This window comes from Semicossyphus pulcher, unplaced genomic scaffold, assembly GCF_022749685.1.
Source record: "Semicossyphus pulcher isolate SPU_LCO1_2020_fin unplaced genomic scaffold, fSemPul1.0.p SCAF_17, whole genome shotgun sequence".
In the NCBI taxonomy this organism is placed as follows: Eukaryota; Metazoa; Chordata; class Actinopteri; order Labriformes; family Labridae; genus Semicossyphus; species Semicossyphus pulcher.
In genome coordinates, this window is record NW_027211681.1 from 17,889,894 (window position 1) to 17,917,500 (window position 27,607).

Below are 27,607 nucleotides of genomic sequence, written 5' to 3' on the forward strand. Positions count from 1 at the left end.
TGATAAATTAACATCATACAAAGTAACTGCTCTTTGGTAACCTACAAAGTAGCAAGAGTGCAGGAGAATGTTTGGGTTGCTTGGCAACAAAAGTCCAGTTTCAGTTTAGTTGTGGAACTACAGTAGTTGAGTTGGTGGAGAAAAAAATAATATATAATCGTCGTTGATTATTACTTTTTGCTACTGTTGCTGCTTGTATAACCGTTGTATAAAAGCAATATCACACTCGGGGTTGTGATGTTGTACTGAATATTGGCACGGCTGTGTGTGTTATTTTCGGCACAAGGCCCATCACAGCACTGCTGATATTCAGTACAACATCCCTTCCTCTCCTGTAATATTGCTTAATTGAAAGTCACTGTGTCAAGATTTTTCTGTCAAAAAAATGCATCCAAAGTGGCCAAGAAAAGGCCTTCATTGCCTCTGTATCTCTGCGCTGTTGTATAATTCCTTACAATCGTCAGATCTCTCTAATACACTGATCAATTCCAACAGATAAAAAGTCACATTCACAAGTGCACATTTTCACACAACTTCCCACCACCCATATTTAGGAAGAACTAATACAGATTTATTGTAATAAAAACTAAACGAAAACCCCATGCCTCTCATTTACTGTTCATTTGTGAACACTAGAGGGCGATGGTGTTTTTGTTTCTCTTTTAACGTCACTTAATCAGACAGAAATAACTTTGACCTTGATCTCATGAAACCAAAACAAACGACTCATAGATTTAGACGCTGATTGATGTATAATCAACTAAACATCTAAATGACTACAGTAAACTTTGAGTTGGGTTTTGCATCGACCACAACTCACTTTGGTTAAGATTTAATCTTTTAACATTCACTCAAACCAGAGATTAAAATGCTCACTGTAGCTATGGATGTGATGCCTGTTAGGACTTTATACAGAGAGCTTCCACTGCAGCCTTTTATTCTCTCTTGACCTTTGACCCCAAAGCCATATCCTCATTTTTTATTGACGCATTAATCTGGAATTGTGCGAGGGTTGTGGCACCTGGTCCCTGCCATGAAGATAAAACACACCCACACATGCTGCCATCAGAGACAAATTGTGTTAATCTCCAGATGCTTTTGGTCTACTTTCTGTGATAAGATGGTCTTTGCTTTAAGGCAATTCAGAAATGCCTCCTCACTATACTAAATTAGGTATCAATTAGGGTTAAAATGATTTTTTTTTTCTTACAGTGTATTAATAAGGCAATGGGATATAGGCCTGGAAATCAGCAGAGCTTTGGCAACTGATCACATGCTTTGCATTATTTACTTAAAAGTGGATTGTTTTGCTAAGTGATTTTCCCACAAATGCCTGAAGGGAATTATTCCCCAAATTCCCTGTGAACTGCATAATATGAGTAGCTTACCAAAAGTACCAGAGGAAGAAGTCAGGGGAGGCTTAAAGCATTATCGCCGGCCTGATTGTTATTTTTATTCAAGAGGGGGATTCTTGTCATTGAGGGATTTTCTACTTTGTCATTCTGTACAGGATTTCCCTCAGCCGGGGGAAGCGCACTCCTATTTGCTTTCTGCTAAGCAACTTCCTCCATCAAAGGCCGCTCAAACAATACATCCAACACAGCTGGCTTTCAATTTGAGGAATTCCTAAGCCGATGCAGGAAACTCTTTGTTGGTATTTATATAGAAGTGAATGAAATGAGTGAATAAAAATAATGAATAGATTAATAAACACTTGGCAAATAGATGAGGTCACTTACCTCATTGGGTTTCATTCACTCAAAATCTAATTTCCTTCCTCAAATACCTCACGTTGTTCATTTTTTATTGTTAGTTTTTTTGAACCCGAGAAGGATTTGTGGCAACAAATTAGAATCCAATTAAAAGATAAAGAATTAAGTACTGCATCTACTTAAAAGTAATGATTGTTTACTTACTCATGTTGCTATAGATTTGTATGAATTAGTCAGGGTAAAAGTGGCTTGAGTTTAAAATTATGATTAGTAAATATAATGCTGTTTTTTTTTTATCCAAGGTTGAACTCCTGACAGTATATATGACTTTTTCTGTAAATTTCATCTTCAAAAAATAACTAGGTTATTTGGCCTTTAAAACTTGCGTATTCCTTTTTAGTGCTTGGAAAGTGTGACAAAGATAAACCTATAAGTGTGTGTTGCAGTGGCTTCAGGAATTGGGCTACCATAGTTAAAAACTGGGTTAACCCATCCCAAGTCTGCCCATGATACGCTTTGCCCTGCTTTTTCACAAGCTGCAGTGACAGTGTGGCTCACGTCTGTGAAGTGCTTTGCTGTGATGAAGGTAGGTGAAAGCCTGGCACAAAGTCATGGTGCGTTTCCACCAGGAACCCACCAGATGGTGAGTAAACCTGGCACTGCCCGAGTCTAGTTACCCCCCACCAATTGAGGTTAACTGTAACATGCTGCATGTAGTCCAGTTTAGCATTTGCTGAACTCTTCAACACAGACCTACTGTATTCATGTCCAAAGAGACAGGCACGTGTTTATTTATTTTTCCAACAAATTAAAGTCCATTTATTATTTATTTTTGTTCTTTGTTGTGGGAATATTCTTTTACAAGCAGTTGGTTTTAGTTGAACATTCTGTTGCTAGTAGCAACTACTACTGGAACATACTTGCTAAGTGACGTTGGTTCACCCATCAAACAAACACTAGCAGATATATTTTATCCAGTCTCCAAATGCCTTTGTTGGACTAATGTTACTTGTACGTATTTTTTTCATTACAGCTGTAATGTGAAATTTGATTCGTTACTAGTTTTTAAGTAAAAAGTTTAGCATTACTTCTAACCAAGCTAGCCGTGTCAACTAGAAAGGTAGAAAGCACAAAATGTAGCCATTCAGCTAAATTGCTGTTGGGCTAACTATCAGCCTATATAATCTTTTACTCACACTTTTGAGTATGTTTACCAGATAAATGAATGTGTTGTACTCTGAGGGCTCAATGTTGCAGGATAGCTTTGTTTCTTCCTGGCATGAGGAACAATTAAAGCAACTGTGTAGCTAGTTACTCTAATTTCTAGCTAGTTTTTGCTGTAGCCTACTAGCTAATTGGCTATCTCAATCTGAGTTAGACTCATCATTTGTTTCCTCATTAGTAATATTTGTTTTGTCTTATTGAGCCACAGGGTAACATTTGCTTGCACAGTGAGGGCACATACACATTTGTGCAAAACACCTGCCAAATGTGGACCTATATCAGGATGACATTTTTATAGTAGCCTCATTTAGTTTAAATGTGGTATCTCTAAAATCTGTTTTGTCGACCTAAAATTTACAAACGTAAGGGACATAGGCTTAACCTGTCCCAAGACAACTTTATCTGGTATTTCTACAGTTAGAATACATATTAGGTCATTGAGGATGGGTGTAAACGTCATTGTTTGCAGATCCTGAATATATTAGCGGAACAATAGAGAGCATTAGGACCCTGAGGCGGGGAAGGCTTCCCCTCTCTCTTTATCCATTGATTTGACAGCTTGAGCTGCCGACCAGTCAGAGAGAGGATGTGAAGTGGAGAAGGAGGCGGCTTGCGGTGCGCCGAAGTTTTGTAAAATTTCTTGGTTGACTGAAAGCCAGGAGCAGGTCCACTGCAATGTCTGTGAAACACAGCTGCTCAGTATTCGACACATTTTTAACGGGATAATCCTGAGCTGGCGTTTGGATTATTCTGCTCCTGCTGTGATCTTGTAGCTTGACAAATCGATCCAAAGGATCAGTCAGGACCCGGATTCAGTTTCTGTGGACTTCAAACTTATTTCTCATCTAGGTCCCTTTTTGAAGCTTGCATTTAGCTGCCGGTGCAGCAAGTAGTCACACTGTGGACTGGAAAGTGGAGGCTGGAGACGCACACGTGTTATCCCTCTTCCTCCGGCTGTGGACGCGTAGATCCTTCAGCCCTCTCCGGATAAAAGTTGTTTGTTTCTGTTTGTGATTTCGCTTTAAACGGGAAGAGAGAGGGGCAGACAACATGTCGCTAAGCAGAAGTATTGAATTTGAACACTTTGAGGAACGAGAGAAGCCACACCGGACACCGAGGACCAACTCGGGCTCCGGGTCCCATTCAGGCACCAGAGGGAACGGACTGGTCCCCAGCCCGGCGCACAGTGCGCACTGTAGTTTCTACCGCACACGCACTCTGCAGTCCCTCACCTCCGAGAAAAAAGCCAGAAAAGTGCGGTTTTATCGCAATGGGGACAAGTATTTTAAAGGTTTGGTGTATGCAGTGTCTAGCGACAGATTCAGGTCTCTGGATGCTCTGCTCATGGAGCTCACACGGTCCCTGTCCGACAATGTCAACCTCCCTCAAGGAGTCCGGATGTTGTACACGCTGGATGCAGGCAGGAAGATCACCAGTCTGGATGAGTTAGTAGAGGGTAAGGGTGATGATGGATTTAACAACCTCCTCATGTGACCACAAATCATGAAAGAGGCTCAATGTTGTTATTGATGATCGATAATGTGCATTGATCCAGGCATGCAATTGATTTGATAAAAGCTGGGTTTTGCTCTGAGTGTTGGCCAAATTGCCCATGCAGTTGTACACTTCTAAAGCCTCAGGCAGAAGTTTAAAAGGTCACTCAGAACAGTTCCACATTTGAAAGTCTGGCACCTAAACACCCTTGTTGTTGTACGTTTAACATGTTGCCAATCAGGAAAGTTCACTCTGCCAGACAAAGGGTTACTTTTGGACCAGTGCTCCTTTTATCCTCAGATCTACTGTACTTTTAACCCCAGACAGCACAACAGTGTAATGGATGCAACACAGAGCTTCCTTCGGCATCATTTGCATCACTGACAAAACTGTTCTGACATGTTTGACCCAGTGCCATGCATGCAGAGAAGCAGACCCCTTCCTCAGTGCAGCTTCAGTTCCTAAACAGGCTTCTGCTAATGTGCGTCAGTGTGCATTGATCTCGCTCTCTTTTCACTCTCTCCCCTCTTTAGTATGTATTAGTAAGCTGAGTTTGTGTGGGCTTGAAAGTGCCTTGTGTACCTCCTAAGTGCAATCCTGCGTGGGAATGGAAGTGTGATGAATGTGTATGTTGTTGAAGGGTCGATTGGGTGTTAAAGTCTTTTTTAAGAACGATCTCCCCCCTGAGGCCTGAAAGATGGAAGTTTCCATCCCCCATCCACTATCTGTGCATCACTTGCAGTAAAAGGGGGGGGTAATGGGGTTCAACACAGGAAATTTGATTATAATTTGGAAACTAATAAGATATAGCCATCATGTATGAACTATAATTTGAATTTAAAAAGATAATAGCTGATAGTCCCTGTTGTAGGATTAGTATTTTAGAAAGGAGGTGAAGCACTAAGTGACTTCCTGTCACCTTCCTGCAGTCCTCTTTTAAAGGGCTAGTTTGCCGATTTTCAACCACAGTCCAGTGCTATTATGGGGAGCTAATGCCATTATGCTAGCAAAGAAATGCAGTTTCTGTCTGTGCCTTTGGAGGACGCTATCCGCTTCTCCAATGGGCCCTGGAAAACCTCCGCCAGACGACGTAAAATGCGCCATCTGGCGGAGGCCAGGGAGCTCGCTAAACTACACTTCCTCAATCTAGGACGCCCGCCTCCGATGTCATGTCTCGTTCAAAATCGTCAGGTTTGAAATGTAGACTGCAGACCTGAAGACTTTTTAGACGATCCACCGGTATATTCTCGTCGTATTACAGATTCTGTACCGTTGCCTGCAGTGAAACGATAATATTTCACTCCTAGGCTGTTCCTTTCAGATGGAGGGGCGCAATGCACGCTGGGTGTTGTAGGAATGAAGAATGGGCAAAACCACGAGCTGTTTGTACAACTTTCTCCACAGCAATGGCGCCAATTTCAAATATTATTGCTTCTATCGATTACAGAGAACACCAGCTTTGACTGACAGTGGCTATTTCCAGGGGGGAATTGCTCCTGAGGTTACTGCTCTGCCATGCACATTCAGGGCTTTCTGACCTCATACTGCAGTAATTATTCTATATACTGCCCTATTTTCATCTCGCATCCTCCTTAAACTTCAGAAATGCTTCTCTCATTTCCTCTGCCCGGTCCCCTGAGTGACCAGGGAGGATTTAGGCCAGAGCCTGATCTGAATTCTGTAGCCTCACAAGTGTGGCAGGTTGAGCGGAAAGTTGTTTTGGTGCACTGGATTTTGTACACAGAGCACTCTGCGACCTCACGTCTGTACTTGTGTGCTGGATATTTTTGCTTAAGTTTTATTGTTGTGTTTTATTGCACAGTGTTTTAACTCTAAATACTTTAAGTACCATTCAATCCCATTGTTCTGTGGTAGTGTTAGAAGTCTCAGAGCGAGGTATCTTAAAACATCACAAGCAAATAAGCTCAGATGCGAGTTGTGCTGCAGATGAGCGAGCAGCAGTGTCTTGTCCCTGTTTACTCACCCATCTAATGGAAAGAGCGAGGGAACATTACTGCACAGCTCAGCAGTCTGCCTCCATTGATTGAGGCCTGCTGGGTCTCTTTTGTGTGGAAACCCAATCAGCACCTCTCACATGTGTGCCCCTTATGGCTGGATGGGATTACTGAGCCGACCAGTCAACTTGTAGGGTTTTTTTTTCCATAGTAGGGGAGGCAGTCGTGTCGAGCCATGCTGGTAGCAGCTGTGAGGCGCAAGTGTTGTTCTGCACAGCAAGGTAAAGTTGTTAAGCTTGATGAAATGTTGGAGCTGTGTGAGTCAGAAACCACATTAAGAGCATGCAGCCTCTTTTCAGCTCATTATGGCTGTTTGTGTTTGTACTGTTCCTCCTATTGAGCTGATATGCTGACCATAAGCTCCAGAATATGTCCTTATCTGCTTTATTACACCTGGTTTTATTGAAGACTAGCACAGCTAATGAAGCTCTGCTAACTTTTCCTATAACCTTTTTGTAATAAAATCTGGTTGGTTGTGAGGATCAGTAATAAACCTGAATGTTTAAACAGGAACACAGAAGTGAGACTGAACTCTAAACCAGATGATTCAAGTAGAAGTTACAAGTGCACAGAGCTGAACATAGAGACATTTGTTTTTGCTTGTGGAAATCTTTATAGTATCAAATACTAATCTGTTGTGGACATGTGGGAGTAACTTAACAAGGTGACGTAGGAGTTCTAGTCGGGACAATAGTACGTGTGCAAGCCAATGGGTTTATTAGCACCGTCCTGTGAAACTATCTGTCCTGTGAGTCTAGGTTGAAAGTGGATGCATATATGAAGACATAACAACATCAGGGATCTTGTGTATTTTAAAGCTTGTTTGAATTAATAGTGTACTCAGAAACAATGTGAAACGAGAACTGGTGGGATGATCCTGAGGTCATGAGGAAACCCACCATCTCTGGATCTTGTTGCTCTTGAAGTCTCTTCAGTGCAGACTGTTAAAAATTAGGGATGCACGATATAATCGGCACGTTATCGGTATCGGCCGATATTGGCTTAAAAATGAACTATTGGACATCGGCCAACACGCCGATATCAAAGTCGGGAAAAAAATATCGGTATCGGTATCGGTAATCGGCTAAAAGAGTTGTAAAATATCGGCATATCGGATATCGGCAAAAAATCCAATATCGTGCATCCCTATTAAAAATATAAACTCATTCTATGAAGGACAAATGTTTTGGAGATAATATGAAGGAAAAAGATTTGCAAACAACTAAAACTTTAAAAACTTTAAAGCAGTAATTTTTGTGGCGGCTGTGGCTCAGTGGTAGAGTCGGTCGTCTTTCAATCGGAAAGTTGGTGGTTCAATCCCCAGCTCCCTCAGTCTACATGTCAAAGTATAGATACTAAACCCCAAATTGCTCCCGGTGGCACAGCCAACGGTGTGTGAATGTGTAAACTGATTGACAGTTGGGTTCTTTACGTAGCAGCCTCTACCATCAGTGTGTGTGAAAGGGTGAATGTGACATGTAGTGTAAAAGCAGGTTTGAGTGGTCTAGAAAAGCGCTACATTAGTGCAGTCTATTTTATTATAGTTTGACCCATGTTGACTCTTCATGATATTTACATAGCTCCCTTTTAGAGCCATGCAAGATGTTTCAAAAAGCTGATAAGTACCTTTCATGACATTAAAATTGATCTTGGCGGAGTGCCTCTTAAGAATTACACAACCCATTTAAAATCCAAGATGCTGCATAAGTCTTATTCAAGGACAGGAGTATTACTCTACTCCAGCATTGTTCTCAGCGCTGCCACTAATAGCCAGAAGCTATACGTCTTTAGTCATTACTCGTATATCAGCAATTTTGTTATAAAGCCTCCAGAGCTTCGCTAAAAATTTAACTATTGAGGCTGAATAAAAAAACTTATCTGATGACAATATGCACCTAGAATAAAATCACTACTAAGATTTGCTATCATTGCCTGGAGAGTTTCAGTTTTATCTTTGATTAATTAAGTCCCAGTTTTAGGAGCCACTCAGGCATGACTATGTTTAAATGTGTAATATGTTGGGGCTCGAGGGGTATGGCTCCAGGCTGACACTTAGCTGTATCCTAATTGTATGCTTGATGGAAAGATGAGAGACCCTGGTAGGAATAGGAGTGTACATTTTATAGGTTTTTTTTGGATCATTTTATAGATCACTAAAATGATTTCAGATGGAACATTACATTTAGAAATTTGGCATTTTTGTTATCTTGTGTCTGAAACAAATAGTTGTTAATTGTACTGTAGTGGTGAATATCACGTCAGCTAAATAGTAGAGGATACAGCATTGGCTCAAGAGGTCATTGTTTTGGTGATCATATGTTTCATAATGCCTTTATATTAACACTGTTATGTGATTCCCAGTCACTTCCATTACGTGGGCTTTGTTGACAGCTGTGCCACCACTGCAATAAAAGCAGCCGGACTGGTTAGACAGCTCTGTAAATGCTGACCTCATCTGTCGTCCACATGAGGACAGCGGGTGGCGGGGGGTTGCGACTGGAGCTCCCCTCACATCACAGACGGATGTTGCACCTGAGATCCCCTCACCTCTGGGAATAGACTTGTCCCCAGCCACCATCTGAGGGCATCTCAGTATTCTGACGTCGTCCTCCAGATGAGCGACAGCTCCAGTTTTATTTTGTTTTAGTTTTCAGGCGTAGCTCAGTCCCCCCCAGCTGTGGCCTATCGTTTTAATTAGCCTTCGGTTAATTGAGAGCTTAATAAAACCAGGCATCAGGGGACATGTGGCCCTCTTACTCTGCAGCTCGATTCTCGACACATATCAGATGAAGAGAAGATACTGAGAGATCTTTTTTGAGCCCTGTAAGTATTTTCAATGGAAGAAAAGGGATATTTGCTGGAGCAGAATTTACAATAAAGAAGCTAATGTGTTCCATGAGGTGTCATGTGTTCGTGGACACTTTAATACTTTTGTGATGAATGTAGCATGAAAGGAAAGTGTAGGTCACTTTCTCTCTCTTACTCAGCATTGAGGCTCGACACTCGACCTTCAAAACAATCCCCAGACATTCTTGGTGTGGTTTTCATTTACCGGCCAAGCCCATACACTTGTCACATGACTTGCGCTCTTGAGGGGAAACATTTGCGTGTTAACTGTTCGAGAGGAATGCTGGCAGATAAAACAAAATGCTTTGCTTTGGAGGACGGCCAATGCAGCAGCTAGACAGCTGAAAAGGGAGAGAGGACAGTGTAACACTGGCCTGGCCTCTCAATGTGCCTTTTTGTTTCAGCAGAGGAATGTTAACTCTTTGTTTTCTGCCATGTGGGTTCAGTATTCAGTACATACCATGTAAGCTGGATTTATGTGAAGCACATGTGTGATGTTTACATTTCACCATATTCACAGGCGGCCATTTTTCAGTGACGTCGGGCTCAGGGTGGGAAGCTCAAACGCTGTTGTGATGTTAAACAGCTATATGGCAGTTTGTTAGTTGTATAAATGAAAGGGATCTGAAGATCATTATCATTTCACAGTTTCACAACCGAAAACACATAGTGAATTTTTTGAGGGACATCAGGCCAACCGTCTGATTACCTATTGACCACTAATGTTAGCATTGAACGACTCCCAAGCTAACATTAAGTTAGGAGATATGTACACCTTCCCTATTGTTTCGTGCAGCACTACCAAAGTAACAGCTTTAGGGCACTTCTAAGCTGACGGTAATTTAAGCTAGGTAGCTGAATGCTAATGTTAGCTGTCTGTTGACAAATTTTACCCTAAATTTATACAACTTACAACCTGGAAGCTAGATGTAAGACAGCATTTGTGGAGTAGCTTAGCATAATTTGCACACAAATTTTTTTCTCACACTGGTGCTCTGTTCCGGCCCTCATACAGCCTCTGCCTGAAACGACTCAGACAGCTCTGTCCCTTTAAGATACCCCGCCTCTACAAGCCCACTTTCTCTGATTGACCAGCTCTCCGAAGCCTGCTGAGGCTGCACTTTGTGACGTCACAAAGTGCCTGCTGAGGCTGCACTTTGTGACGTCACAAAGTGTTTACAGTGTTTACAAAAGTTTCATGTTTTGACTGTAACTTCTCCCAACTTTTTTCTTTCTCCAGGTGAGAGCTACGTGTGTGCCTCAAACGAACCCTTCCGACGCGTTGACTACACTAAGAACGTCCACCCTAACTGGGCAGTGGGCTGCAAGACCGGCACATCCCGCTCTCTCTCCTCCCTCTTCCCGCTGAAGAACGAACTGCTGCGTGAATCTAAGGACTACATCAAACCCAAACTCGTCACAGTCATCCGCAGCGGAGTCAAACCCCGCAAGGCAGTACGGATCCTGCTCAACAAGAAAACAGCGCACTCCTTCGAGCAGGTGCTCACCGACATCACGGACGCAATCAAGTTGGACTCTGGAGCTGTGAGGAGGCTGTACACTTTGGAGGGAAAGCAGGTAAGTCCCTAATGATGCATGGTAGTATTCACAAAGTAAGCTCATGCAGAACCAGCCAGTGAAACAAGGTTTACTTGCCAACATCCATGAACTCATTGACTAAAGGATGACAGTTGGAGAGAGTTAACTGTATTGTTCTCAGTAAGATTGTATTATGTGAATATAAAAAACAGATGGAGCTGCTGGGCTGAGCTTTTAGCCAAAGGTTTTATCCCCAAAAACTGCTGTGATTTATAGGCTTCAGCTGTGTCAGCAGTCTAGGTAATTACAGCACGTTTAATCATCCATGCATAATTACACGCCACGTTTATTTCAACAAGGCACTAATGAATACATTTTAGAGTTGGGCCCTTTTGCCATATCCATCAGTATAGTTTCCTCCCTGCCTCCTCTGCACCTATTAATCCATGCGAGACAGCTTTCGCGGTAATCCAACCCATCTGGGACACATATATATTAATGTTTCCATCTGAAAATCTCATTGAGTGTCCCTTGTGTTGTGAGATGAGGTGAGTGAACACATGGTGCCCCTAATCGCAAAGATTTGTATGACATTGTCTCATCTGGGAGAAGTCTTAACAATAATTAACATTAATTATATTATTTTGACCCTCATCTGACTGAATTATTTAACTTCGAATAAGTAAAGTAAAGGTGGTGCTAAGTAAAAACAAAAGCACCGTGATAAAAACATGCTCGGAGTAAGGACGCTGATGTTTATTTGGCTGCACTAAAATCAAACTCAAACTTGTATGTGTTTTGTTACTTGTATATTTTTTTTATGAGGGCAGAGTCTTTGATATGCTCTGCTTGAAACACAAGACTACATGGAGGCAAAGATAGTGGGATGTTTATCGTCCATTTAAAAAAACCCTTTGGGCTTGAGTGTTCGAGTTAATTTGGTTTGAAAGCACTAAAAACTGAATTCACTGAGTAATAAAGTTACAGTTGACATGATGTTATAAAGTGAGACATGATCATGGAGTACCTCCTGTCTTTAAACTTTTTTAAACTGAAAGCCGACAGACAAACCAGCTGACAGGAGAGGCTGGACAGTCCAGACACATGACTCATGAGAGTAGTGATCACCTCTGATAGGGCCGGCCCAGAATCATTTCTATCAAGCCACTCTGTACAGGAGCACACTGTCTAATGAGTTGTTAGGCTATTAAACATTATGCAGTATATCATATTATATCCCAAACACTTCACTCAGGATCACTCAGATCCTGTCTTTTAGCCAAAGCTAATGTTCTGTTATGGCACGATGAGTGATGTCTTTGTAGCTGTTTGTATTTTAAATAGAAAATTAGTCATTTTTAGATGGGATATAGGAAGTGTACCATACAGTCTATTATCTAGGATAATAAATAACAGATGTCATATTATGTCTGTTGTACTGACAAATGTAGCATCCTTAGATTTAACCTTGTGTTTTTAATGATGAACAAATTCAACCATTATTTACAGCAGATTGCTTTGATAGATATTTCTACTCTGTTGGAGTAAAAACTTCCGTCCATCCATCCATCCATCCATCCAAGGTTCTCCTCCATGAGATAAATACTAAAGCAGACTTGTGTCCTACATGGTGGCACCCAGTCGTTCACAGAAAAGTCTTTTGGATAAATTCCACAGTTTCCATTTTTATAATCAACCTGAGAGGTGTCTTTCAGGTTTGTATGACGCAGTTGACAGCTAAAGCAACATTATCAGCAAAGATGAAAGGATATGACCCTTTTCCAATAATTCATTGTAGACAGCACTAGGGCTGAACGATTTTGAAAAAATATCTAATGTGATTATTTTGACTGATATTGCGATTTCGATATGATATGCGATTATGGTGTGATTTTTGCAGGGATCTGTACCAAGCGAAGATATTTGATACTTTCGCCTGTGTATGATGTGTAGGCCAGAGCGTCTCTGCAACACAATATTTAAATTAAAATGGTATTTTAACACACATTTCACCCTTAAAAAATGTTGCGCCTCCTGCGATTTGAAAATTGCAGTTGCCCATATTGCGACTTCGATTAGATTTCAATTAATTGTTCAGCTCTAGACAACACACAAGCCACATATAACCTGTATTATCTTATAAGGGCTTATCTTGTCTTATTTTGTCTTATTTTGTCTTATCTTATATAACCTGTAAGGACGTCACATTGACACTAAAACTGCTTTAGACCTAGCAAAGGAAGGGCCAACTTGCAGTGACTAACACATAAGAGGACTACAACATTAAGTCCTTACACTATGTATGATGACAAAAAACAACGCATACACAAGGCACCAGTATTAAGTCATCTTCGTATAGAATAGTTAGAAGCCGTATTACATCATAGGTGAGACTTCAGCAGCTGTTATCAATAACCTAACGAGCTGCAGCTCCACCTGCCAGAGGAACAACTCAGACAGACATTAAAGACAGACAGTGTGCTCTCACCATGTCTGACTCACTACCTGTCTTACCCTCTTGTCTTTAACGGGCCTGTTAAAGAATTGAATTAAGAGTCTACTTCAGAGGTTTAACTCATTAAGCCTGTAACCTGATCCTGAGACCAGAGCTGGACACATGGCAATATCCTGTTTATAATAATAGAAGTCAGTCAGTGAATGTCAATGAAGGCCGGCAGTGTTAACCTTAATTATTAAACACTGACTGCTTGGGAATTAAATGGAGAAGCATTAGCTATAATCTCTTCACTTTCTCCTGTCCTCTGCCCCCCTGTGCTTGAAGAGCAGGTAACACACTCCCAGACCAAACATGTCTGTAATCTGACAGCTTGACTTGTTTGGAGCCCTCTATCATGGACTCTGTCTACCCCGATAAGCCTCTTTTCACATCCTGAGTGGAGTGATACCCATGGCTAGACAGGCTAAAGGCTATTTCCCAATATCGCTGCAATCTTGTGAATATTGTGTATGGGATTATTTAGCATACGAGTCCTTTATAATAAGCATTAGTACATAGGTAATAAGGCCCTTATAAATCCTTATAAGATGCTAATAGGTCATATTAAAGTAATAATCGATCGCTGAATGAGGTAACACACTGGTGATTGAGCCTATGGCCCACTGATGAAAGCCTTTGCATTTGTAGTATTATGGTCTGGGTGTCTGTGGCAACTTTTGTGGAAACAAGCGGTGCCCAGTTAGTGACGCGTTTTCACTCAGCAGTGGTTGGTCTGCCAGAGAGGGTAGGCGGAGCTAAGCGGCTGCTTTTCCGATCCCTGCGAATGTTGTGAGTAAACAGTAATCTACTATGGCTGAACAAACAAGAAAAGATCGACGACTACAGATACATCTTCAAAAGTATGTGAAAATCCAAAGAAAAGAAACAAATTCGACGCTCAGATGAAGACAAACAGTCTAAAAAGGAAAGCGACCGTCAGCGAGGAAAATCAAGAGTTACAACTGTTACAACCGCGGATGTCACTCATGCGACACTGTCTAGATATCTGGGAAGTGCGCTCCCGCAATTACCATTTATCTCCATAGGTGCTGCCAAAGAGAACGAAACTGAAATCTTTGCGATTACATCTTTAAATAATGACAGCGAACGAGAAAAGAGCACGGGCTGTCCCTGCAGTTTATCTGAAAGTTGAAATTGGATTCATTTTCAGATACATTGGTCTCACAGGAAAGCAACGACATGCACTTTAACATAACTTTATCCTGATACATTGAATGGAGTGGTGTTTGTGTGTAGAGATAAATGAAGATGAGTGGCTTTATTTGTCCCACAACGGGGACCTTTACACTGTAACAGCAGCAGAGTGGATAGTGCAACGTTACAATAAAGGGCATATAAAAATAAGTAAGTAAACAAGTGTGCTGAAAATGAAAAACAAAGTCAGCAAGTGTACAGCATGAATGAATGAACAAATGGAGTGTTATAGCACATTGTGTCCGTTTTGGTGTGAGTGTTTACAGTTGAACACCTCGGCTGTGAAGGAGTTAATTTCCTCCTGTCAGCTGCTATTTAAAAACGCAGACTTTCAGGGAAGCTTGTTTGCCTTCAATCCACCGAGCTAGACCACAAGATCGATACGTTCAGAGTAAAATTAACATACAGTATAGATTGGAGGTTCGGGGGTAAAAACATGCTGTCCTGTTACTCCTTGTTATCACTGTATTAAAAATGACCAGTGTTGAACGCAGCATGAAAACAGATGCTGTCATTTATGTAGATGGAATAACAGGCCATCACTGTGGACTGCATGTGGTGAACCAAGGGCTTTTGTTTTCACAGCTTTAAGAGGTTTACATGTCTGTTATCAATAACGTTTTAGGTTGTTTAAGATAGTCACAAATAAATTACTAACTGCTTAAATATGCATCAAATGTTAACATAACAGTCAGAACAACGAGCTTCTTAAAAAACACTTCACTCCTAAAAAGTATGGCTCCTCAATCAGCCACTCATACACCCATAAACACACAAACACACACGCACACACATTTCAAATGCCTTCCAGCAGCATCCTGCCATCTGCTCCTTCAAAATCAAATCACAGGTCCCAGCCACCCGGTCTGCGGGCGTTGCACCCCCCTCCCGCTGACGCACACACACACACACGCACAAACAACGTCGCACACACGCACTCAGAGCCCCCCCCACACTAGGGCCCTGGCCACCACCGGATAATTAGACCCACTAGCTGGAAGGGAGGGTTAAAGTGCAGCTGTCAGGTGTGTGTGTGTGCGTGTGTTCAGGGACGTGCACATGTAAGTCTGTGTGCTTCTAAAATACATCTCTGTCCCTCCTCGAATCAAAGCTGCTCTTCTGACTGAATGTTAATTGTAGCTTGTGGTTATCAGGGCCAGCAGAATCAGCTGCCGCTTTTCAGAGAAAACCCTGTTTTACATCTCAAAGCTGACTGGGCAGGCGGAAAATAAGATCTGCCTATTTTTTATTGTTTAATCGATGCATTCATTAGTTTTGGGAACACTTTGTGCTCCGGTACCCGCTAAGTTGTCTTTTTTATGTAGAAATCATTCTGAAAAGATTCAAGGGAGCTATAAAAGGTGACAAAGAGAGGAAGATCCATGTGATAAATCAGAAGGACAAAGTGCAGGTACAGAGAGAGAGAGAGAGAGAGCAGATCAAACCCTGGCTGTTTTTCACCTCTGCTCAGCAGGTCACTCAGGTGGGTGTTGGTGTCAGAAAGCTGGTTTGGCATGACTGCTATGAGCTCAGAGACGTTAACAGAGAGATGTATTTACAAAGGACAGAAGGTTGGAAGAGAAGCAGAAGAGTAAGGTCATCACGGAGAAAGAGATGGTGTCTCTTCACCCCAATATGAGCCATAATTATACGCAAAATGAATTTTACATCCATCGTACAGTTACAGAATCAGGTTAAGGGAATGTCTTCTTGGACACATCATCGACCAGTTAATGACCTACAACAATGCAAATGGATTGAGTCCAGGGTGCCTCTGCCTTCTACCCAGTGTAGCCTTCAGCCAGCCTGACACATGATAAATGAGGGCAGACGGTCAGTGTGAGCTACAAAACATTAGTGATCAATGTGTTACACAGGGTTTGGTGGAAATCATTTTTTTCTACGCGTAAGTACTCAGTGGGTGGTTTGAGTGAATAATTGATTATTTCATTTTTTTTATGAATATTTTGGCCTTTGGCCTTTATTGATGGGACAGTCAAAATATGGGAACAGAGTGGGTTTGACATGCAGCAAAGTGCAGAGGGTCAAAGTTGAACCTGGGGCCGCTGCGTTGACTTTGCCTCCGAGCATGGAGCGCTTGCTATAATTGCTGAGCTTAACTGTCGTCCTGATTATTGTATTTTATTTACAAAAGTTGAGGGCTAAACATAACTTGCAATCTTTAATGTAAAAAATGGCAGTGTTTATCCTAAATATTTGTTTATTGTTTTTATGACTACAAATTAAAAAATCAGTTGGTTCCTTAAAGATACATGTTTTAAGACATAAAATGCTCTGCTTGAAAAAATAAATTGTGTCTGATTTTTCTGCAAAATACATTTAATTGTAAAAATCCTCCCAAGGCATCTCCTCCTTCTCCCTCATTAAAAATTCCTGCCGTTTAGCGGCAACTTGCTGAAACTTAGATGGCTTGAAATGTAGTAATTAGCAGTAGTAATGTTAACGTTAGTAGTCAGTAGGGAGTTGGCAAAAATTACGATGACGGTTACAGCTGGCTCGCGCATTGCCGAAGTGGTTGCCATAGGTTACACATAATGATATGCATAGCGTCACCCCGTCCATTAACGGGATTGGCTCTTTAGGTTTGTGACGTCTCAAACCTGCCAATCTGAAAACGTGTTGTTCAGCCTGTCCTTGGTACACTGCAGTTTAAAAGCAGACAGGCCCAGCCATGGAGACTGCTGATGTTGTCCCTGATATGTCTTGTAGCACATGAAGAACACCACAGTGAGATGTTCACACGGTAAAACACTGGATTTATACAGGAGGCGGGCTTTAAGGTATTTTAAAAGTAATCTAACTCTGTAATGTGTACTCTTTATATATACTATCATCATAGGAACAAATGTCAAAAGTTATAGATAACTGTCCGACATGTCGCCTGCTGTACAATCATTGACTAAATTCAGTTTACATAAACATACAGTATAAAATTGTGTTCACCTGCTTGTTCCAGCTGTGATCCTACAAAAACACCAGTTTTGTACATTTTGAAGTCAAAGTGTTTTGCTACCAATGAACATGTTGAGTAAGAGCCCTATTTGTCATATTCACAACGGAGATAGCAAGTGTGTATTACATGCATTGATTACAATGATTGTTTCCAGAACCAGCCTGTAGAGATACACTTTTAGTGTCAGCTCAGAGACCATGAAGGCTTCCAGTTTAGAGAAGTTTTCCATTCTCCACAAATGTCTGCCAAAAAGTCCTGCAGTACATTTGCCTTTCACACTCCTTTTCACTCGCTGATGTTATCGGGATGACAGTCAGTCTGGCCATTAACCAGGGGCTGGAAACAGACCTGGACCATTTCGACTGCTTGATTTTTAAGGGCTGAAATGCTGTAATCTCTGAAGACCTTCTCAGTACAAACAGTGAGCTGAGGAATGAGAGAGGAAATGGTGCTCTGCACTGATAATTGGACGGTCTGCTCTGATTGTAATGTTTTGTTTACATCTTTATAGTAGCTAGATGGATGTACTCTACCCTCCGTAATAAATCTAAGACAGTTTCTGCCATGCTTGAAAAACCTACATTAACAGTGTTGGTTTGTGGTGTAAATGTATGCTGTTTCTGTTAAGTAAAACTTTCTGCAGGCAAACACTGCGCATAGCAAAAGTTTAGGGTCACTTGCAGGTCTCCACACTGCAGCAGTTTATCGCAGGGCAGAAAGAATTTGACGCCATGCTGTGGGGAGAGGCAGCAGGCAGGCGGACTGGGAATACTCCCAATGAAGTCCACTTAAAATTGCTCTGCAGAAACCAGTTGAAGTCGTGTAAATAGATGCAATAGATGCAGAAAAATGCAGACCGACAACAACCAACATTATTGCTTTTTCTTTTCCCTTTTTTTGCTCTCTCTCTTTCAGTTTCCAGCTAAGTACACTTACATGCAATGTTTGGGTGAGTCTTAAAAAACTGCTGAGTAATAAATGAAGCATTTTCACATTGAAAATAACTCATAATCTGTGGAGAAATGTAGACGTAACACAATGAAAACACAGATACATAAGCAAGCTGCACTTCTATGATTAAGTATTCAATTTAGTTGAGCTGACTTTATTTATGCCCCCAGGGAAATAACCCGTATATGCAGAAGTGTGCTTCCTATATATAAACAACAAAAGATTATGACAACAAATCAGTGAAGCCATAAAAGAGCATATACAGCTAAAAGCTATTCAGAGCTTAGCAGATGGCTAGCAGAGGAAATAAAGGACTTTAATGACTTTAAAAAATGTTCTACTGACGTCCTGAAGACATGAGTGAAAACTCGGTGTGCTCGTCACTTTCCTTCTTTTGCTGCTTTCTTCCGTAGATAGATGGAAAAGCTTGTTTACTTAACATAATGTACTCCACGGTGACAAGCTTAATCCGGCCCCTCTAAGGTTTAAAGTTCTCCACATTCCTCAGTGAAAGTTGCCCTCAGCCGCTTTGTAAAAGTAGTTGTGCTAAGATGAAATACTTGTTATGAATAGAGCCCTAAGAGCAAATCTCTGATCACCAGAGTGACATTAAGGTAACAGCTCTCTAGTTGATCGTGCATGGATTGCTGGGTTTTGGGGGCATACCCATGCTTATGAGAGGCTGGCGGATTTTGTTTAGCGTGACACTGATGCACTTTGGCATCATTTCACATGACACGCTCCAATACTCTAAACCAGCTTGGGTCTCACAGTACATGTGCTAGCAGGAGGTCGCTGCTCTGCTATCTACAGCCAACAGTTACAGGGTTTACATTCATGAAGGTGTCTGAATGTTTCCCTGCCTGTTATCATACTGATGAGGGGATAATATCTCGTAATTTGCATCCCATCCTGGCAGGACAGCGACACACGCTCGAGGTTCAGACAGATTGATAACACTGCAAATCTGTCTGACTAGCCGGGGTCAAGGCCACACGAGGGCTGCATCTGATTTTCAGACATGAGCTGTTTTCAGGGCCAGCTCTGGATTAAACACAACCATTTAGGTCAACAGCCATGAAATGTGCATGCCCACCTATTGTTCCGTACTGTCATTAGCATACAGCACCATCTGACAACACACACTGACTCCATTCAACCAGGGATATTCTCTTGCTACTGTTGGTTCTGGGCTCATTGATTAAATAAAAAAGCTTCTAATTTCTGAATTAGTTGCTGCGTTTGGTAATATTTCAAGTAATGGATCTTTAATTACATACTTCTGTCTGTTCTCCGCTTAGGGCACCTATTGTATCTCTTGATAGGGAGCCTGATGTTTTTTCCCTCTTTAGTGCATCTTGTCCTTATTTAGAGTTTAAGGAGGAACCGGAGGTATCATGGTTTATACAGATTATGAACCAGTCTAAGTTCACCTTGTGATTTTTGCTTGTATAAACTAGAGCCTGACCAATATATCAATTTGCCATTATTATTGGACAATATTGTCCTAACAAAGACATATCTGCATTGGTATATGTTTTATGATATGCACCGATATGAAAACTTTTTACAGAAAACAAAGCTTGGGTTGAAGTGTCCATTTTGTTAACAAAAATAATGACCAAAAATTTGCGTCAACAACCTTTTTTCCAAGACGAAAATACTAAAAATAGATCGCTGATAATAAAAACTGGCGACATGTTGTGTCTGTCAAATCCAAGCAATTCATCCCATTAACTGGGTATCACAGTTGGAGATAACGGGTATCGCGAAGGTGGTTGTTAACTTTCTCTGTTAACCCAGGCTTTCTGCTTCAGGCTCTGTGCACACTCGCAGAAAAAGGGGCATTTTACGCATCATTTGACGCTTCTTATGCACTAAAAGGAGCGTCTGTCATCAGCTGTCTGCTTAAGTCAGACTGTTTAAGTGAGAAGTGGTGATGAAATGTAATCTTTAGATGCTGTGTTTTCATCGTTTATTTGCTGTATGGATGATCTGCTGAAATTTAAAGTGTTAAAGCAAACGGGTAAAAACCAAAGGAGGGGGGGGGAGTCGTATTTTCTTAAGAAAGAAGCCGTTTTGTCTAAAAGTAATGACTAAGATGTGATGACTTTTTATTGACTAAAACTGGACTCAAATGTTTTGAGTTTTCATCGACTAAAACTAGTCTATAAAGGTGCATTTTCCTTCCAGTTCACTCTCTTGTCTGCATCAGTAATCAGTGAATTTTTCAGTGTAATATCATCATCAGTATCTGTCTCAAAATCCCCATAAATGTAGTGCTGTAGTGTAAAGTAAAGAAATTAAAGCTTGATAGTCAGACTAAGTCATTGCAAGTGAAATATGAAACCCTGGCCAACGTGGTTACTGTTCCGCCTTTGTAGATAAAAAACTACAAATCCAGAACTCCTCTTTCTTGTCCGAGCAAATGGCTTTCACACACACATACACACTCGCACCATAAATTCTTTCTCCCAGTGTAACGTAACGTAACAGTTTTCACAAAGCAAAAGTGCCTGTTCCACATTTCAGGAGTGCTGGCATGATACCCCGCGCTGACAAAGAGGAACACAAAAAGCCGGCAGACGACAGAGAGCTGGGCGGGGGTGTCAGGGGAGGACGGGGGGCTGTCGGCTGTGCAGAACGTGTGGAGGCCTCTGTCGGGGAGGGCATCCATTGTGTGCTGTGTGATCTCAACTGCTTGTTTTGTTTTCTTTGTCCAAGCCTGGCGCTCATTCATTCTTTGCAGCAGGCCTTTCTCTCTCCAAACAGAAGAGAGTTGACATCACGCCACGGGTAGCCGGCGTTCAAACCCCAGCCCACACAACTATTGTATGTCTACTTGAGTTTAATCACACCAGCAGGCCCAGATTGCCTCAGCAACTTTTGGCAGATTGATGCGCTGAATGTTTTCGGGCAGGGCAGATTCTGAGCTGTACGTCTAAGCGATGCTGACAACTGTAGCATGTATCTGATACTGACGCTGGAGTTTCATTTGCACATCAAACAGTGTCTATTCTTTGAGTTGTCTTGAGGGCGGATCTCTTGGCTGACTTTAACGTGTTGATGTTTATGTTAGTGGACAGCTTCTGTTTATTTCTTGTATTTATCTGACTAGTTCAACCATGAAACGCCGCAAGTTACATTCCAAGAGATGCAAATGTTGGTGTTTGGAGACTTCTGCTGGAACTGCAATAATACAAATTGAGCTTTTATTGCCTAGAAGCCTCTTTAGTGCCCTAATATTGTTGGTTTTTAATTTCAGGCTGAGTTTAATGTTAATTGGCAACAAAAACCAACAACAAGTTTATGCATCTCTTGTGGATCTCTCTGGAGCGCAGCAGCTCTGCATGTCTCACTCTCTAAATGAGTCTGGTATTCTGCTGAGGCTCATTTGGGCTACAAGTTGTGTGTGCATGTTCGGGCTTACACTCCCTCTCTGTTCATTCCTTCTTGCACTGCTCCATTTGAGTATAAAGAGCTCAATTACATTCAGTCACCCTGAGGTTGTGTACTGTAATGTCTCTGGTTCTGTGCGTCAATATGACTCGGGAGGAGACGGAGAGAGCCAGACATTAGCCACTGGCAGAGCTCTCTGCAGTGCCTTGGAGTTTCTCTTAATTGACATACACGTGCAGGGAAACTGCCATTCACAATTTATGCTGCTTCTCTTATGACGTGCTTTTGCCTTCAGTATTTAGAATTACAATGTCCCTCATAAATTAATGAAACGCTGTCTAGGAAAGCCCCAAGGAAACATGCTACTTTAACATCTTCTTGGGGCCTTAGTGAGCATTGGGTTTGTTCTTCAGCGTCTGTTAGGCTGCTGTTGAAAGCAACTAGCCTAGTAAGTATTTAGTAGCTACACATTAGGGCTGTGCCATATCACATCGTTCAGATAATACTGGTTTCATTGTTTTACATGATAAGAAAGTGTCATATCACAATATCAAAGATGTCATTAGTTTCGAAAACATTGAAGAGTTCATGGGAATATTATTCATGCGGTACCACCGTTACAGACGGTGGTTGTAGCGCATCAGAAAGCTGTTTGCTAACCGCCATTAAATAACAAGAGAAGAAGAAAGCATGAGCGCTAGGTGTCTGTAAAACGGTTGCGGCGCTGTGAGATTCAGAACCACAGGAAAATACAGAGACTTCTGCAGCATCCAAAGAGTTGTGTGTGAAACTCCTTTGAAAAAAGCAACGAAAATGAGGACAGCTGCAAACTTTGCCAGGTAAAACTACTATATCAGGAGTCTACGACAAATATGCACAGTATGACAGATATGGCAGATTTTCATCGTAAGAGAAATGATGATCCATGTCTGTGTATTAATAATAATAAAACAGTATTAAACAGGGAAGATGCAAAGTTCATTATAACTAGGGCTGTCAAAATAACGCGTTAATTCCGATTAATTACAGAAAAAAAAAAAATTGGCGCACTTTATTATAACCTTTGACCTCACACGTCACTGAGCGTACAACTGTACACGGCAGCTTTGAAAACGGGGCGAAGCTTGGAGTAACAGTCGAATAGTTTCCAATGAATATTGCATAGTATATTTGCTTGAAATGCCCAGCGGTGCAATGCCAATGAATGTTGCCGTATTTGCATACCCGAGCGCGCTGCCTACCATGCTAATTTGACCACAACATCACAAGCGTAAGCATGGCTGAAAGCCAGGTCAGCGTGTCGGCCCCTGACGAGGATTTAGTACCCAGGAAGGGCGCCTCTTCGGTTGTGTGGAAGTGGTTTGGCTACAAGAGGTCAGACCTCCAACAAAGCAACAGCATTTGTAAAATTTGCAAGGAAGGAAGAAAGGCTAACAAGTTGCGTATTGCTTTTCTTGATCAGTTTAGAAGCACTCGCCTCCGCTTTAAATCAATACGAGCATGAGAGATGCCTGTCTGTCCGTGTAAACCCCGACCCTGCATGTGTGGAGTGTGTGAGTGTGGAGAAGCGGGGGCGCTCAGCTGAGAGCAGAGAGCGCATTTGGCGGAGAGCAGACGTCAGTGTTTGATAGATATAAGTAAAATGTGACAAAAGCAAACAGTCACCCCTAGCTGGCTACCTTTTCCTACTGGCTGACTGATCATGTTAGGGGAAAGCCCTGCATGACTTGACTCATAAATTCTTATTTTATTAAGTATTTTATTCACATAGGATTATCCAAAAATAGCCGTTGCCCTGTGGTTATTTCATATAGAAATGTTTTGTTAAATTACATGAAAAAAAAGCTATATCGTGACATATCGTTATCAAGATATGAAAAATCCTATATCCTATATAGACACAGGATTTTAGCCATCTCGCCCAGCCCTACTACACATATGTTTACTGCAGCTAATGTAGTTAATCCACAGTAGTGAGTAAATAATGGGCTTAGATTTCTCATTGCTCGCTTTTGTACCGCCTTGTCTCAGCTGTTCCACGTGCCTGAGATTTACCGCTCTAATCCAGAGGAATTAAACAGTCTCTGGAAGCAGCCTCTGTCTGTGAGTAAGAGTTCAAACAGAGTTAATAACCTGGTTGGCTTCAGCCTTTAAGCATTGCCTTGGCCAACTTTAATAGGCATCTAGCTGTTGACGTGTTTAAAGTAAGTAGCAGTTTGAGTGAGAGTTTAAAAGCTTGTGTGAAGAATGCATATCTAGTTTACCATGAAAGCGTCTTTTCCTTGGTGACATCAGCAGGGCTGTGAGGGCTGACCTTCCCCGAGGCAAGAGGCGGGGATCTCAGTCTTTCTGTCTCAGGTTTTCGTCTGTCCCTCAGGACTGCTTACACCCTCTTAGCAACTTGCACATTTGGCTCAGGGTGATGAGCAGCGGTGAGGGCTTTGGAGGTAAATGGGGCTAATGGTACCCAATGACTACAGTCATCATTAAAGCAAGCAGAAGGAGAGCTTTTACTCTCTTGCATGTGTTTAATTCAGCCATTTGTAGGCTTTTACACCGCACTAAAGTTCTGCTGTCGGTGACATTGGTTTTTGGAACAAAGCCCTTTTCTGAAGAGCAATCGAGGACAAAATACCCCTTAAAACACGAGTTCAGTGCAATGACATTTATATATGTTCTTAATACATCTGAATACATGTTTTGGTTTGTTTCCATGTCTTACAACTCAAAACCAGTCACATATAATATTTGTTCCAACTCTCGATTATTAAGAGATATGGGACCAAACCTTTCCCTTACTTTCATATGCACACACACTGTTTTATTCCCTCTGTTGCCAAGCTAAGCAGGGCAGAAAGTACAGCAGGGAGCACTGACGACACAGACAGATGATGAGAGCAGGAGAAGGTCAGACATACGAGAGCGCGGGGGGGGGGGCTCGCATCTTGGAGGGCAAACTCCAGTTTACCCTTAAGATACGTCAGCCAGCCAAAACAAAAGCCTGCAGACAGTTCACGCCACTGATTGGCCGAGACAAGCTGAGACTAGCAGGACAGCGCTGGCAATGGAGGGCCATTGGCTGTTTATCCTGGCAGGGGTTGACAGGAGCAAAGAGAAACATTGACAATGCAGTCTGACATTCATACTCTTTGCTCCAAATACGCTGCTGAAAAGATTTTGCTGTGTTCAAGGAAAACACCATTTAATATTCACATTCTTTGCAGGTTGCATTTGGTGTATTTATTAATATCCTATGTTTTAAAATCATAATTAAATTGATGTCAGATGACATGGATAATTTGCTGCATAAGTCCTATATATACACCTTTTAATACACCTGTATACTTTGACTTTGCAGGACGTACTTAAACAGATTTCAGTTAAATTCAGGCTACAAAAACTAGATGGATAAAGCAATAAGAAAGTAGACCAGCGGGACACTGGGGTGGTGGAGTTACAAATCAATCTGCACAGCCAGTACCAGCAGGGAGTCGCTGGAGGGATCAAATAATAACCAACAGAGGTGACATTATGAGTAAGTTAAGGCTTGGCAGATTATTAAACCCCCCCCCAATCACTGTCAGAAGTATGATTTTGTGAATGTAACTTGTGATTAGCAGATGCCAATCAGTTGCCAGCATACATGACTAAGTCAAGGGCTCTTAGAGGCACTACTGTATATGTAACATGTTATTATAACCAGAGGCCGACCTATATGGGATTTTTGAGACAAATACTACTTTTATAGGGGAAAAGAAAAAGTGAATTCAGTCAACAAATTGCAGTGTGAAACATTGTCTGCTTTTCGACATGTGCAAACAGACAGTGCTGAAAGTATTAGACAAACTATATGATGACACCATTTCTAAAAAAATGTGTTTTGTACATTATATGAAAAGTTTTTACATTGGCATATATTGTAAAAATATGTGCCGATACTAATATATCTGTGATAGGCCCATATCACATCATATTACATGGCTGCGTTAAATACTTGATTCTGATTAGTTAATTACAGAATTCTGAGGTCTGTTATTTCTTGATAGCAGACCGTTGCTATGAAGAACAGACCGTTGCTAGGGATGCAGCCCTTATCGCACAATCCAGAGGACTAACTGTAATCATATCGATCCGCTAAAAGTAGTCCGGTAAATTTAAGGTCAGTGTTTTTACAGAAGGAAAAAAGAAAAGACTAAAACGTCGGAGAGAAAGCGATAAAGGTTAACGACGCAAAATCTGAAGGCTACAATAGAGAGGTCTATAAAGCTGAAGAAACGCAAAAGGCAAACATTAAACACAGTATGGGATACAGTGGTGTTTAAAGACAATGAATGGGGAAAAAAATGACAGCAGACTCAATCAGGTTGCCATCATGTTTCTATGAATGCAGCTCTCACTGCATTTTTAAATTAATGGAATCATTTCTAAATTAATATTTTGTGTCAAATTATTGATTTGTAAGTAAATAGCTGTATAATAAGCGGGATAATATATAGTCTGCAAACAATTTATCGATCTGGCTCTCGTTATAACACCAGGTTATGGTGAGAATAGTGTATTGTTGCAACTTTCACCAATCCTAACAGGGATGTCAGGATAACAGACTCTCTCTCTGAGAACTCAATATCATTGCAAAAAGATGAAAAGGTCTAGATACATGTATAAGCCAGAAAAAACTTTCTTATGAAGTTCTTCAGCTGCTGTTGGTCAGCGCTCTGAACAATTCTTTATTTACTTTATTTAAATACACTTTACCTTATATCCTTTTAACCCTGCTACTGCATGAAATGTTGCTTTAATATAATATATTCCTCTCTAATAAGACTTCCTCTCTTGACCTGCATACTAATATATAAAGTTCAACTAATTGGTTCAATGCACTACAACCAGGACATTTAAAAAAGTATTACTTAAAAAGTTTATCCAAGTTTAAACACCATCATTTTACAGATTTTGTCCTTTAACATAATTTTTCAACCACTTGACCTCTTTTATTCTTGCCTCTTTGTACCCTTGTCCATAAAGGCTTCATTTGTCTCCATTTCCCAGCACTCCCCTGGGCGTCACAGACCAGCTGAAAAGTACTTTATCACAGGGCACAGCGGTGCTAGCCTTGCAGAGAGAGAGGTGTGTGTAGGGGTGAAAGTAAATGAGAATACAGCCAGCGGCCTTCTCGACAGAGATAAATATAATATTCCAGCCCAGAGTTTCTTTTGTTCACAGTAAGCCTGTTGCCTCAGGTGGTGCAGGGACAAGCGTGTCCTTGGGCATATCAAGATAACCAGGTGAAGGGCTGTTGGAGCATACATTGAAATTCAAATGAAAGTCAGTTGGACATATTGGAGAATGAGCTTATTTGCTGTCTGTTGAAGAATTAGATAGATTGATGCCAGTTCCGTCACTGCATGGTAATTTAGAAGCTAGTTAGTTTAGCATGAGGAAACATCTACTCTGGCTCTATCATTGACAGAATTTGCCACTTAGCATCTTCAAAGCTCACTTAGTTACACATCACATCTTGTTTGTTTGATTCATGAAAAAAGTGAACCGTTAAAACATCACGCTAACTTCAATGATGTGCAGGACTTTGCCCCCTGTAATACAGCAAATTAACATGTTCATCTCACTAACATATTAATAAATGAGCTTCATTGGTGCTGTGGACTGAAACATTCAGACAAAGCAAAGCTAACTGTTAGCCTCCCGTTTCCAGTCTTTGTGGAAGTCTAGGCTAACCAGC

At 41.3% G+C, this 27,607-nt stretch overlaps 1 protein-coding gene across 3 annotated transcripts in view; it reads left to right on the forward strand.

Moving 5' to 3' along the window:
* Nucleotides 1-3,871: 3,871 nt before the first annotated feature.
* The window catches only part of dclk2a (doublecortin-like kinase 2a), a 49,729-nt gene continuing 25,993 nt past the window's right edge, over nt 3,872-27,607 (forward strand). For all 3 annotated transcript variants that reach the window (XM_069665509.1, XM_069665510.1, XM_069665512.1), the window contains exons 1-2: nt 3,872-4,392; nt 10,533-10,870. In XM_069665509.1, coding sequence (XP_069521610.1) covers nt 3,987-4,392; nt 10,533-10,870 — 744 coding nt within the window. In that variant the 5' untranslated portion in view covers nt 3,872-3,986. The remainder of the gene's footprint in view (nt 4,393-10,532; nt 10,871-27,607) is intronic.